The 15,682-nt window shown below is 39.3% G+C and overlaps 1 protein-coding gene across 10 annotated transcripts in view; it reads left to right on the forward strand.

Annotated features, from left to right (window-relative positions):
• Positions 1-15,682, forward strand: part of fgfr2 (fibroblast growth factor receptor 2) — a 47,283-nt gene that overhangs the window by 10,364 nt on the left and 21,237 nt on the right. For 4 of the 10 annotated variants that reach the window (XM_084392052.1, XM_084392056.1, XM_084392054.1 and 1 more), the window contains exons 3-8: positions 1,785-2,051; positions 2,888-2,962; positions 6,026-6,195; positions 7,714-7,837; positions 12,770-12,960; positions 14,049-14,193. In XM_084392052.1, coding sequence (XP_084248178.1) covers positions 1,785-2,051; positions 2,888-2,962; positions 6,026-6,195; positions 7,714-7,837; positions 12,770-12,960; positions 14,049-14,193 — 972 coding nt within the window. Of the gene's footprint in view, positions 1-1,784; positions 2,052-2,887; positions 2,963-6,025; positions 6,196-7,713; positions 7,838-12,769; positions 12,961-13,246; positions 13,386-14,048; positions 14,194-15,682 lie in introns of all 10 variants that reach the window. The other 6 variants (XM_084392055.1, XM_084392058.1, XM_084392059.1 and 3 more) reach the window with 4 other exon arrangements.

The raw sequence follows: 15,682 nt of genomic DNA on the forward strand, positions 1-15,682 counted from the left end.
GTCCACCGGTCATTCTACAGAGTTTCCTAAGAGTGTATGTAAAACATTTTTTTAATAAAGATCCACATGTGTTGGCTATCTAACAGGACTTGAGCAGGAGCAGGCCTAGTTTTTTTTCAGGTTGCCTTTAATCGTACAATAGAGGGAAATACGCAACCAATTACAGTTAAATAACAGTTGGACAAACAGAGGCCTCCGGAAGAGCAAGGCAATGAATACCGGTCCCATCAATCAACAGCAGAGTTCGTTCTAAGGCTGCACAGTCGCGAAAGGCATAAAGGAAAAGGTAATTGTTTCCGGAGTAGCGAAAAAAAGGAACAATACAGGAACTATACGTGTGTAGGGCAATGTGCCTGGGGAGAGAGTTTAGACCTTCAAGCACACTCCAACCCCCTTGAGGACTGAGCGCTAGTCATATGACTTTCCCTTCCTGTGGTGTGTAGTTCAATCTGTGGTACACACGGTCACAATAAGACAAGAATGTGCAGGAAGATAGGTGTGTTACTACGGGAAGGGTTGGGAGTGTCTCTGCCCTTCTAATTATTTCTGATTCTGGACAAGTCTGACCATGTTTTTCCATACCTCTCACTTTCAATGTTTATGTCTTTTTGTACATGTGTAAAGCTGTTTAGTCTGTCTTAATTCACAGTTTCCGCTCAGATGCAATAGGTTATTGTTAGTAGTGTAGAAACATGAGATCTCCTTCATGCAGGGTCAGAAGCTTCCAGAATCTGAGACAATGCATTTGCATTCTCATTTGCTATCACAGAAGTGGATCATGGTGTACTGGCCAAATTATTGGACAATTAGTCTGGAGATTTGCTGAATGTGTTCGTCAGTGCGAGATTGTGGTTTGAGCTGCATTTCTGTGGTCTGGGTTTAATCATCCAGCTATGTTAATTGCACAGAAATGTAATATCTGTGTTGCTCGGACCATTTCACACAGGTTGTATAGTTCGCTTCTATACTAGAAAGTGTTGATGGCTTTAGTTTGAAGAAGAAAGTTTGAGTGTGCAACAATATCAAGGCACCTTTAATGAGTACTATGCAGTGTGCAGTGTTAATCGTTGTTTATCATTCTACCCAAAAGATCAAGTGAATTAAACGGATAGAATATCTTTCCTGAATTCCTCTCTCTCTACTGCTCATTCTGACTTTCTGATTGAGTGTTTGATTTCTGTCCGTCTTGGCTTTGCTCTCAGTGGAATCTCAGGTGAATTGAAATGGATATAGATGGTATGTTTTGCTTGAACTAACTAGAACACAACTGGTCCTCACAAAGATAGTTGTACAAGTACGAGTACACACACACACACACAGAAATAGAGAGAGAATAATGTAATCGGCAATAATGGCTTAATTCTAATGTGTGAGGTCGGGGTTGAAATGACAGGGAAAGGAAAACCCAAGTCTCTGTTTATGAAATGAACAAATATTGAGTCCTATTTCTCAACTGGCACCTCTTTCATGTCAACGCACTGCTAATGCCGCCCTCTTTCCCACTGGTACAGCTGCATGCTTCCAGAAACGCTCTGTGTACACAGTTCACAGCTAATGGGACACTCTGGGGTGTCTTTATTTGGGATAGACTTATACTTTTGGGTGAGCTATTATATAATTGATGATCTGAAGCCTCCTTTTCACACTCTCACTAGGCACTCTAGGGATGTTATTTTGGTGACGTGTTTTTCGTCTTACACTCTTGCTCTTTGTCTTTCTCTTTCTCTGTGCACCCTATCACCCCTTTCCTCCTGCCCTCCTCTCTTTTCCTCTTCGCTCTGCAGAGCCTCCAACCAAAAACCAAAACTCTAAGCCCACCCTGTGCTCGGTGCACCCGGGTGAACTGCTCAAGCTCAACTGCCCGCTGCCCGAGGCGGCCGCCATCATCTGGACCAAAGACGGCTCCTCGCTGGGCCCTGACAACCGCACGCTCATAGATCAGGAGTGGCTACAGATCCGCGACGCCACCCCTAAGGACTCGGGCCTGTATGCGTGCAGTGTCGCGGGCTCAAAGGCCAGCGACGCGCTTTGCTTCATCGTAAACGTTACAGGTGAGACGCTTGTCTACCACAGGTGGCGCCATCTGCAGAATAAGACTTTTTATTTTCGCAGATGAGTTTTCGTACGCCGTCTCTGCCTGAAATTGAATGGTGCTATAATTCTGTTTGTCTTATTTTCATTGCATTTTTAAGGTTCATTGCTCACTTTACAATGCAGTGAGGTGGAAGATGTAATCTTTAAGCTGACTTTGCACGTCCTTTGCACGTTTCGCATTTGTTTGTATTGTTTTTACGACATTCATTGGCTCTTGAAATTGAGTATTAAGAACATATTAGTTGAATTGTCTGTTTGCTTTTGATTTACTCCTTTTGTTGTTGTGTTATACAAACATTTTGTCTGTTTTAACACGTCACATTACATTGTTTGAATGTTACGTCTTTTTGACAGTTTGCCAGCTAGCATTCATAACAGCTCTGATCACAATCGTATCTCATAGTAACATTTTAAAATCAACAAAAGAAACTCAATATCATATATATACTGTATATAATATATTGCATTTCAGTTGACTGCAAACTGCCGTGTTCAACGCTGTAGTTACTATTGGTGTGTCTCATTTTGATTTATATTACAAAGAAATAAAAATACAGTAATTTACACCTCACGAGTCAATTTTATAGTGGTTACTTATCTGAAATGAGACACCATTGACTTATCTGGCCAACAAATGCGATCTTTGGAGTGCACAGACTTCGAAATGAGACAGATTGTATTAATGTGTCAAAAATAGCTAATAATTGAATAATGGTAGTTCGCATAGATGTGAGGGTGTTGTGACGACAGGGGAAACAAAGCAAGGTTACAGTATTCCCGGTACTCTCTGCAGATGCCATCTCATCCGGTGACGATGAGGACGACACGGAGCGATCGGACGATGTTGGGGCGGACGGCGAACAAATGCGTGAGTATCGGGACTGAGGGCCAATCACCAGTTGCCAAAAAGTACTATGTGAAATGCACTTTTATTTCCTATGAATTTTAGAGAAAATAAAAAAGTGCTAGCTGTAGATTCAACACGTTTGGCCTATTGTTTTTTTATATTTTTTTTATTAATGAAGATATTCGTTTTTTGCTACATTCACTGAGCCAGACTGCAGCGGAGTCTGATGTTAATTATGTCATCAAGCAATTCCAGCACAGACACATTCCCAGAATTCCAGGCCCTCTTTTCTTTTTCCTTTGTGTCTTTGTGTCTTTGCGTCCTCCCCTTCTCAGGTAGCTAGTCCATCAGGGGCCTGACTGTAATTTAACTGCTAAGAGATGTGTTTTGGATTGGGCTGCATTTGGAGAATGGCAAAATGGAAAGACCTGAGGTAGAATATTAATGAAGTTTAGACAAAGGAGAAATTCCGAAGATGTTAAAAGCCTTGTTATCAACAGAGTGCTGCAAGGAATTTTGTATTTTGAAGCCTAAATACAATCTCCAGAAGTAAAGTTAGACACCTAATCACACCAACTACTATAATCACAAGGCTGACTATTGAGTAGATGAGTTTACTTGTTACTTGATGACGTTTAATGTCCCCAACGACTTATGTACTCCCATTACAACAACATTTTTAACGACACGTAAAAGCTTAAAAAAAGAGTGGGATATTGCTGAGACCTTATTTCAGGTCCAAACCCATTGAAATAACCCATTGACTTTTTGAGAACCTTATGCAAAGGGGAAGCTGTGACAGGTGAGGAAAGGAAATTGACTACATTTCCACTGTTGAAACGAGTGGCATACCCAACAAAATCTGTTTTGAGTTGTGCGAAACTAAATATTAAAGAGGGTTGTTGGAAAGAGGGGTGGAGCGAGGTCTTTCAGCTAATGGGCTCTGGTTTGGATCTGCACCAACACTTTTCTGTGTAAGCTTTGGAGGTCTGGCCTTTGGCCGTGTACGAGTGGAGTTGAGGTGGGTGTGTTGGGGAACTGGGGTTGAGATGGAGGGGTGTTTAGCATTGTGCTTGGGGCGGTTTCGGGCTCAGTGGGTTGGATTTATGCCCAGCTGAACCACTCAGAACTCTTTGATATTTCTGTGCAATGGGGCCTCAACAACAGCAGTCTCAAAAACACACATTTCTTTCCCCTCTCACGAGAAAGTTTCCTTTATTTGTGAGATGTGTTGCTCTCAGACAATGTGTGCTGGAGTAGACAACACTGGGATTGTTGAAAGACTAAATGTTTTTTCTTTCTCTGCTTAGTTTGATGGAATTAGCTGCTGGGATGTCTCAATGTTTCAGTTTACTGACTGATCTTTGCAGATAACGGTGGTATTTGTTGATAGTCCCTTCCAGATTCCAAGAGTTTTTGAAGCATAATGTCAATAAAGGTTCAGTGGTCAGGCCATCTGTCACTGGAGGTCACCTGTCTTGGGGCTTCCCAGGACATCCGACCCTACCACCCCAATGTCTGAGGGTCATTCCCATCTTCAAACCTGAACCGTTAACAAAGTTAAAAGGAGTCAGGCTTACAGATATGTAGTCTGCTGTCCGTCAGGGCGCCGAGGTCAAAGAGAATGACCGTTACGAAAGAATTCCCATGAGATGAGATGAAAAAGTTGGGTGGTGAGGAAAGAAAACAGACGGAGAGATAGACGTCGAAGAGAAGGGTTGAGATGAAAACCAATTAGCGTGCCTTCGTGCTGAAGGGAACATGTCTGTTTACACGTCTCATATCAAGTCGTTTGCAACCTTCCGGTTGGCTATCTGTCGAACAAATGAAATTGGATGTGATGGTCCAGTTCCCTCTTGGCAAGCCACTGTGTTTTTGGGACCGACTTGTTTTATTCTCCTTTTCTCTTGTGTATTTCCAGAGCGAACGGGAATATGTTTTTATTTAAGCCGCTCACTGTGAGTTGCAGGGTTCCCTTAAGCAGATGGGCGGTGCAGTCATGCAGTGCTGCGAGTGTGAATAACTGTTTCGATTTACATCCGTGGTCATGGCTTCCTGTTTCCCCTTGCTGAGTTTCAGGCGCCTCCTGCTTTCTCTCTCTCTTGGCAATGATGTAGTTCTGATGGGATATTTAGGTCGGATCAAAATGAATTTTAATTTATTGATTTGCCATTTCAATGCATTTCTTTGTGTCAGTGTTATTTGGTATTATTTATAGCATTTATTAATATTTCGAATACATTTTTGTTTATTTTATGTTTTAGTCATTTTGGTTAGCTCTTTTTACTTAGCTTTAATTCATTAATTAATTAATTTGTTGTTTTAGTACTTTCGATTTCAATTTATTTTATTTCAGTTTAAAAAATTTTATTTTAAAAAATCATTTCACTTATATATACAATTTATATAACATTTATATCATATTTTATTTAATCTTTGTTTAAGTTAATATTTTTTATTTGATTTCGATTAACGTCATTTTTTAAATAGTTTTAGATGCATTAAATGCACAGGCACATAAACAGCAAAAAATTATTTACATGTGACACAAATGCTTTGTCAGCGCATTACAAGTGTGATTTGGACAACAATCACAATACAATAATTGTAATATTTTTAAAATAAATTGTATTTATTTAAATCGCTGCCTTTTTTGGTTTAACAGTCCCACACGTTCATATTGCAATTTTGATTTTATACTGATTAATTGTAAGGCCCTAATGCTGATCTTCAGAACTCCAGAATGCTAAAAACAAACTAGCGTCTTCTTCAGTCAACTATATAAGCCAAAAGCTACTGTTTTTGGCTTTGATCTTGAGTTTTTCCATAAACATAGATATAGAAAACACTGTAGATGTCAGGGGCTGATGTATGAACTGCTGAAAGCAGATAAGAGAGGGGGTGTAGATAATAAAAACCTCCAGTTTGCATGGAGGTTTTATGTGATGCATATCAAAGCTGCATGTAATCTTAAAGGCTTAGACAGTGACATCAAAGAAAATATATAGTGCACTACAAGCGTGATTCTTGGTGATATTTGGATGATGTAAATGGTTGGCTGTAATTGCTCCTTCTTGCATGCAGGGGCGCCATTTTGGACCTTTCCGGAGAAGATGGAGAAGAAGCTGCACGCCGTCCCGGCTGCCAACACTGTGAAGTTTCGGTGCGCAGCAGCAGGAAACCCCAAGCCCAAAATGCGCTGGCTGAAAAACGCAAAACCCTTCAGACAGGAGGATCGCATGGGCGGCTACAAGGTGAGAGATCTTCAGTAGTGCTATATGAGAATTGGACCTCATTGCATGGTCTTCGACATATACATTTAATAAGGCTTAAATACTAGTGCTTTTTAAAAATGAAAGTGCTTTTAGAAATAGGGACACGCAGATTTGCATGAGTCAGAATTGTTAGTGTAAAACAGTTGGTGAAGCACTGACTCTTGGTTAAAGTGTAATAGATGTGTGGCGATTGGCCGATGTACCCCGATCAGTGTCTGTTTGCACTTTCGTCTCTGAAAACACAGCTGTTCCACACAGAAGGTCACTAATGATTGAGCTGCTCACGCTCGATTGATCTGAAGACTCAGATATGAGCTCAGTGTCTGACTATAGGACCATGAACTGGTTCATTCGATAATCCAGACTTAATAAATTAATAAATTAAATATGAATTATTTTTAATAACAATAATAACTTTCAAAATAAATGCTTTGGAAACATAAAGCAATTATTGCAATAATTCATTATACAAAAAAATGATAAAAGTCACCACCCTTCACCTAGACTACAGTTTTAGTGTAAAAAAAAAAAAAAGTGTATTCACACTTGGCTTGTTTGGTTCGATTAAAGCGTATTCTAGTGCAATTGCTCTCTTAATGTTCTCTGTACGCTGCCAATCTGAAGTCTAGCGCGCACCAAACAAGCAGACGAGACCGCTGAAAAGATTTATCTCTGTCCGCTTCCAAACAAACTCTGGTGCAGCTACGCACATACAACGAGCACATTTAGCCCTGAACACAGCATTGTTTTGGATGTTCGATAAGTTCCGTCTTGAAATATATGTCATAAATGCAGACCAATCAGGTTTGAACGTATCCTATGCCTTTAGGTTCGGTGTTAAAAATGGCAATTTGAACGCTAAGCGGACCAAGACTAAATGTTTTTGTTTTGTTTTGACCAAACGAACCAAGCCAACCAAACTACAAGTGTGAACACACCCTAAGATATCAAATGTTTCATAAAATAAATTAATCATTGGATAACGTACATAAACTAGTGCCTGAGGTAAATGAACCCTTATTTTGTCATCATTTGTTGGGTCTCAAAAGGCCGAGGGTTCGGGCAGAGTTGTGGAGTGAAAGTCTCCATGGAAGAGACGCTGGATTTTGTGGTCTGCAGTCACGAGAGCTGAATTCCTGAGGGGGGGGGACGGGAGCTCGCTCGTCTGTCGGCACGGCGATATTACTTTTCCCATGGTGCTCTCGCTCGAAAAACCCTCGTCTTCTGGGCCAATTTCTCTCTCTCCTGTTTGTTCTGTCAGTGCTCCTGTCAGATTTGCCCTCCATTTTGTAAGTCGTCACACACAAGTGTGAAATTGAGGATAGCCTCCTGGAGTTTTGTTTGAGATGAATTAGATTCGAGAATATATGTGTTTGTGTGTCCGCCAGATAATGTACCCAAATACGATTTAGGTAAACAAGTCACTTAACTGTTCTGAATGTGTGCTGTTGTACTATGCAGGAAGTTTGTTTTTGATTTTTCCTTTTTCCTGTTCAGGTCCGGCTCCAGCACTGGACTCTAATCATGGAGAGTGTCGTTCCCTCTGATAAAGGAAACTACACCTGCCTGGTGGAGAACGCCTATGGATCCATCAATCACACCTACACTCTGGATGTAGTGGGTGAGTCCTGTTTACGGACATGTGTGTTGACCATTTATGGATACTGGTAAACAGGGCATGAAAGGAATCTTAGGCATTTTTGTTGATCGGATCACAAGTGGATGAGGAAGACACATTCCCGTTTACACCTGTCTCATTTGTTCACTTTCAATCATTTCTTCGAGGGGAGGGTCTATGGGCGGGTAAATGCATGAACTTTTGCAGATCTTTGGACAAAATAAGCTTGTGTAATTTACATATGAACGCGTACGCTGACAGAAACAGCTTTAGTTTCTGCTCTGACAGCCGCAAGACCAGCCGAACGCTGTGTGTGTGTGTTAGAAATCAGGAATGGTGAGAGAACATTGTGCCTGGTATGTTATTCGTCTTCAAACCCAACTTGTGTCTTCAGCCGACAGTTTAAATCCCGTCTGGCTAGCGCGCTTCCCATAATGTTTACTCATTAGGTCAGTAGACGGAGAGAAGATGGTCTTTTGTGTCTGTTTGAACGCATTCGACCACGTGAGCGTTTACACTATGAAAGTAATACGGTCAATGCGTTTTTGACATCCTCTGGAAGTGGTTGAAAGTGGACAAGCTCAAAATGTTTTAGACCCCGTTTACACCTGTATTTAGCGTCGTCCACTTGAGATCCGATCGACCAAATCGCATTTTAATACCAGGTGTAAACGGGGCCTCTGAGTGGACAACACAACAAGTGAAGTAAAAAAAGGAGAGAAAAGAGAAGGGATAGTCAAAAAAGAAAATGCTGTCTCTTATGCTTACCATGGCTGCATTTATTTTATCAAAAATGCAGTTAAAATAACATTGTGAATATTGTTTCACACAAAGCTGTCTCGTGGCTTTAAAAGACTTGGAAGGGTTAATTTTCATTTTTGGGGCGAATTGTGCCTATAATTCATAGCTGTCTGCAGTAGTTGTTTGAGTAGACCTGCCATCTCCAACCTCAGAACCAAGCTATATTTTTGCATGCACACACCCATGAACAGAACGCAGACACGCAACGACAAAGGCTCACACACACATATATATATATGCTCCCTATTTAGGGCCCCTGTTCTGGGTTAAGTAAAAGCAGTCTTTCAGAAGGTCTCTGTTTTTCTTTTCTGTTTTATTGCAGGGCTGTAAAGCCCTTTTGTGTCTGACTCAGTCTAATACTCTCATCACAGAGAAAGCAGGAGAGAAAAGAGGCAGAGGAAAGGGATTATGCTGTTTTTCTGTTGTTTTTCACTTCAATGTCAGACTGGGAAGTAAATGAAAATGACAAGATGAGAAAACGAAGGTTGGGAGAGCGAAAACATTTCCCCTGTGCCGGAATTGGAGTCTCGCTGACCCTTCGAACAGGTCAATGAAAGTTGCGCCAGTCTGACCTGGCCTGCATTTCAAAGCTGGACAAAGTACAAAGCGCTGACACTTGAAAGAGCCAAAAAGACACTAATTATTGCTGTTTACTGTGGATGTCAGCCAGAATCCAGCGCAGAAACTTCAACTGTAGATAACTTCCAACAATACCCCCTTATGCCAATTTGTGCACATTATGTACTTATTTAAGTTTAGGACTCCCAGTCACCATCCACTGCCACTCATAGCATGTTGGTACTAAAATTTGGTCACAGTAATTTAAAGTCTTATTAACAGTACATGACATGCAGGAGAAAAAATAAAACAATTTCGAATTAGGATTAGTTCTCATGGCTTACTAATTAGTTCACTCATTTTAGTAAACAGAGTGTCTACTTACACTAAGTGCAAAGAGCCCGCCTTGTTGACAGAGGCTATACACTAACTATTATTAACTTAATTACTTTTTGTCAGTCTCGTTAATGTGTAGATCATATAAAGTGGTTCTTTACACTGACAGCCACGTAAATACATCTGCGTTATGAACCATACAGCAAAATCTCTACCGATTGGCATGTTTCAAACCATCCAGACCTAGTAACTCGGTGCGTCTCCACCCTGATTTCTCTCTCAGCCAATCACACGCCGCAACTCCTCCCGCGTATGCTAAGTCAGCAGGTTACCCAGAGTTCAACAGTCTCGCTTCGGGATGCCAGATCAGCCTGTAAATGCCTGGCTAGTGATGTAATCGATCGATTGTGATTTGGTGGAGAATGCGGGCACGCGGTTGGCACTTGGCTCAACTTGTGGGCTGACTCAATGGGTTTTTGGAGGATGATCTGACAAACTGGTTTCTAAAAAGCGTCTTGGTTAGGGTAGTGCACAAGTGGCTACTAGCAAGTGTTTTAGCTATAACGTAACACAATCAATCTAAAACACTTGCTAGCCACTCCAAAGGAATACTTCCTGTCTGACTTGGATATTTGGTATAGATCTCCGTGTGTGAGCAAAGTTTGCCTCTCTAACTTTTTGTTTCTCATCTGTTCTTCTTCATCTGCCTGTCTTTTCTTTTCACTGCCCATCTGTTGGGCATCTTTTATACTCTGCATCCCTTTAACCCCAGCCCTCTCTTTTTTCTCTTTCTGCTCATTGTTTTGAGCTTTTCTTGTGCCCCCTCTTGTGCCCCTCAGTCCTAAATCCTCTTACATCCCCCGTAAACCTTCGCTGCATGTCTGTGAAGGTTGACCTCTCCACATCTCCTGTGTGACATCATGCCTGTGTGTCTGTGTGTGTCGGGGTAACCAGGAGACGCGTCAGAATTACAGGGCGACAGTAATGTTGTGTTGTGAAGACAATGAGGTGTGTTAGTAATGTGGTTTAGTCTGTTTAGTTTCTGATTTTTTTTCTTTGGAAAACGTGATTCCTTACTCTATCCGTGAGGTCCTTACTCAGGATTATTATAGTTAACCAAAACTAAAACCATTTTTGTTTTGAAATAAAATAAACGTTAACTGAAATAAACAATAAAATATATACATAAACTTATTTTATTTCAGCTAGTTGCCAAGGAATGACAAAGACACATTTTGACCAATGACAAAGAAAATTACTAAAACTAAATATATATATACAGTATATATACAGACATACACACACACACACACACACACACACACAAAAACACACACACGTTGTGTTTTCATGTTTCACGGGGACTTTCCATAGACATAATGATTGTTATACTGTACAAACTGTATAGTCTATCCCCTTAAACTAACCCTACCCCTAAACCAACCCATCACAGAAAACTTTCTGCATTATTACTGTACATTTTCAAAAAACATCACTTTGCATGATTTTTAAGCTGTTTTCTGCATGGGGACCAAAAAATGTCTCCACAAGGAAAAGTGAGCGTCCTAATAATAGAAAACCTCACTACCAAGTGTTTTAACTTTAATTTAATTTTAACTTTAGTTTATTCATCATTGTGACCTTTTGGGAAACAAAAATCATATCTGATCATATCTAAGTGGGAAAAAGGGAATGAAATGACAAACGAGAAAGTTCCTGATACACCCGGAACCGCAGCTGATATACGGTGGACACTGGACATCTGTCTTATTTTTCCCCCACTTTGCCTTTCTTCATCTGTGTTTGCTCAGTCCTTATCTGCTGAGATAATGCAACAGCCTCTGTTTCGTGAAGTCTTAACAGCAGCCTGATAGGACAGTAGGTGTGGTGATCTGAATGCCAAACGTTCACATATACCTTCACTGTATTTTTGATTTTTCAGATTTTTAATAAAAGTTTAGAAAAAAAGATGAATATAATTATGTTCTGTTCCAAAAGCATGTAAGGTTCCTAACTAGACATGGGAATTGAAAGCTGTTTCAGACTTTAGTGAGTAAATATTTTTTGGGGTATTGTGTTTGTTGTGCTGTTGCGAGTCGGCCTCTTTATTGTTAATGTTCGGTCAGAATCAAATTGGTACATACACTCCCAGGCAAAAGTTTGGTATCAGTAAATAAAATTACTTTTATTCAGCAAGAATGCATTAAATTGATCAAAAGTGACAGTACTAAATACATTTATAATAGTGCTGTCAAATCGATTAATCGCGATTAATTGCATCTAACATAAACGTTTTTAAATATATAGTGTGTGTGTATATGTAGTTATTAGAGCTGAAATAGAAAAAGTATTCGAAACAAATAAGAATAGATCTAAAAATCAACATTTGTGTTTTGACTCTTTCTTCAATACAGAACTTATTCCCCTCTTATCATTCACACTTGCACAAATTCTTTCATTATCTGGAAAAATTTTTGTTCCACTGAAGAAAGTGAAATGTTAGTTGGGTAGAGAATTTTTATAAATAAGGATTTCGAGACACTTGGATGCAGTTTTAGATATATTTTGAAAGATCATTTCATATCTCTTACATTTGATGACCAAATAAATTACGATGCTGAACAAATTAAACGTTCAATAATAAAGAATGTAAATTGTTTTTAAAAATGGCTGAATGGGTTATGGAATATATATATATGTATATATATGTGTGTGTGTGTATGTATGTATGTATATGTATATGTATGTGTGTGTATATGTAATGTATGTGTGTATATATATATATATATATATATACACACATTTACATACAAACTTTTATGTTAGATGCGATTAATCGCGATAAATCGATTTAACGTTACAAGTAAATGCTGTTACTTTGCACAAAATTATCAACATTGAAAATAATCTCAAGTGCAGTTTCTTCAGCAGAAAATCAGCATATTAGAATATCATGTGACTGAAGATTGGAGTAATGATGCTGAAAATTCAGCTTTGCATCACAGGAATATATTACAGTTTAAAATATACTGAGATAGAAAACAGTTCTTTTAAATTGTAATAATATTTCACAATATTCCTGTTTTTACTGAATTTTTGATCACACAAACACAGCCTTGGTGAGCATGAGACTTTTTTTTTTTTTTTTGAGAAAAATGTAACTGACCCTAAACTTTTAAACAGTAATCGTACATGGTAAATATTCATATAATAATGCTCATTCTTCTTGGTTTTTATCAGAACGCTCTCCTCACCGGCCCATCCTTCAGGCAGGCCTGCCGGCCAACATCACTGTTCATGTCGGAGGGGACGCAAAGTTCGTCTGTAAAGTTTACAGTGACGCTCAGCCTCACATCCAGTGGCTGCAGCACATCGTGAAGAACGGAAGCCGTTACGGCCCCGATGGACTCCCCTATGTCCGCGTGTTAAAGGTAGGCTTGGATTTCAAGTTCAAAAGAATATGATTTGGCTTTCACTTTTCTCGGAAACATGGATGCTTTTATTTTCAGATGTTTTGATGCGGCTAAATTCTTTTAAAAAGAATGAGAAGATGCAAAAACGAAAGACTATTCTCACAGCAGATATCCTTGTTTTTCTCATGCCATGTAATGGGTGGTGCTCCCTCCTTTTCCGCTCTCCTATCCTTCCCAAAGAGTACGAGAGATTGTAACAAGCTCCCATATGTGTGTTTTTGTCCCTGTGCGCGGCACCTTCTAGCGCTCGGGCATAAACAGCTCGGACGTGGAAGTGCTCTTGCTCACCAATGTTACGGAAGACGACTCTGGTGAATATACGTGCCAAGTGTCCAATTATATTGGTCAGGTCAGCCAGTCCGGTTGGCTCACTGTCCTACCAGGTAAAACCAAGAACGAGACGTTGATTCCCCGGCGCCCCTTCCCCCTCTGCTGGTGTTTTGGGTTGTTTTTTTGTCGTCCTGGTGAACCTGGGATTTTCGCTGAGCCGTTGTGGTGTGGTCTGGTGTATTATTTTCCTTATTATTTTTTTGGTGGATCTTTCCTGGTGCCATCCAGCCAATCAGACATGGAAACAAGCCTTTGGTCTGTCCTTGCCTCTGCCTTCCTGTTCTGTGTCAATGACATGTTTCCCATGTCTGTTTTTCCCTTTCCTTTATCACTTTTCTTTAGTTTCTCGCTCTAATCTTTCTTTCCGAAAGGCAGTGGCTTGTTTTCCATGTTTCTTCACTTGTGTTTGCATGGACCCTTGAGGATCTGGTGGGTTCACCTGTGTTGGGTTCAGAGGTTTTCGACCTTCATTTCGATCTACGTTTATGGCGTTTTTTTCCCTGCTGTTTCTGTTTGATAATCTTCTCTAACGAAGTGGAACATCTACCATTTCTGTAATGCGTAGATGGGAAATACAACATTGAACATCTCCTTTTCTCTTCTTGGTATTTTGGGTCTGATTTGTTTCTTTTCTTCTTTCTTTCCTCCACTTCCATCCTGTCTTGTATCTCCCTTCCATCATCTCCATCTTCCTCTTCTCCTGCTGTTTCTCTCAGACGGCAGGTGTGAACACTACGGACAAAGAGATCGAGGTGCTCTACCTGCCTAATGTAACTTTCGAGGATGCGGGCGAGTATACATGCTTGGCGGGTAACTCTATTGGGATCTCCTATCACACTGCTTGGTTGACGGTGCTTCCAGGTATACACTCCTCCTCTACTGCTTCTGTACACACACTTCTTTTTTGTCGAAGTCACGTTGGTTGATATCGCGCCGACGTTCTTTGAGAGGAAACATGAGGCACTTTGGACGGTGTTAATTTAGTATCGATGTACCATTGAAGTTATTGTTAATATTTTGAATTAGATTTTATTTTTTATCGATTTTTTTTATCGATTTCATTCATTCATTCATTCATTCATTTTTGACCAAAACATTTTACGTTTGTTTTTTATTTTTATTTATGGAATTGTACACTTGCTATGTGAACACACAAAAAAAATCATGGATTTTGTTATGAAAAATGTTCATAACAATAATCTTAAAATTTTCATAACAATAAACGTAAAACTTTTTTTAAGTTCACTTTTTAAAATATTTTTCACTTCAGCAATAATTTGCCAAGTGATTGTCTTTGTAAAGAGACCAAACTTAAGTCTGTTCTCCAAAGCTTTCAAGATTCATTGCATTATTGCACTAAAATAGTACATTAATTTCATTGAAATAAAAATGAAATAATTCAGTCATTTTTGAGCACCACGTGAAGATTAATTTTAGTTACTTTTATTATACATATTGGTTTCAGTTAAGGTTTATTTTGTTATAAGTAACAGATTTTTTTATGGTTTTAGTTAACGATAATAACCCATTCAGCCATTTTTCTACGTTTAATTTGTTCAACATTTTAATTTATTTGGGCATCAAATGTAAGAGATATGAAATAATATTTAAAAATATATAAAACAGCATCCAAGTGTCTCGAGATCCTTATTTATAAAAAATTCTCTTCCCGACTAACATTTCACTGGTTGCATGTTTGGAAAGACTTTTTTTGAAGGAATAGTTCATCTGAAATAAAAATTCTGTCATTATTTACTCTCTTTCATGTTGTTTAATGTATGACTGACTTTCTTCAGTGGAACAAATTATTATTTTTTCCAGATAACGAAAGAATTTGTGCAAGTGTGAATTATAAGAGGGGAATAAGTTCTGTATTGAAGAAAGAGTCAAAAAACACATGAGAGTGTTAATGATGATAAAATGTTGATTTTTAGGTGATCTGTTCTTATGTTTCGAAGTCTTTTTCTATTTCAGCTCTAATAACTGCTTTGTTCTCTAAAGAAAGTCTCAAGATTTGCTTGCCTTCTCAAATGCTGGACTTTCTTAGTTATTAGAGCCACTTACAACAACAGTGTGTGTGTGTGTGTGTGTGTGTGTGTTTGAGTGTGTATCTACATGTGACGGACTCTAGATCATTTACTAAATGTCCACACATTTTGGCCAGGTTTAACTTTATATTAGTGAACTGTTTCATAGTTTTAGAAACACAATGGCTATCTGTCGTCATGTACAAGGCAGCGTCAAGTGTGCACGCTAACATGCATAATGCAACAGCGTTGCATTTTATTAAGAGTCCATTTCCTGACAAGGAAACAGACAAAATCTTTGACCGCAAATGGCACCACTTACT

Source organism: Rutilus rutilus, assembly GCF_951802725.1.
Source record: "Rutilus rutilus genome assembly, chromosome: 20".
Taxonomy (NCBI): domain Eukaryota; kingdom Metazoa; phylum Chordata; class Actinopteri; order Cypriniformes; family Leuciscidae; genus Rutilus; species Rutilus rutilus.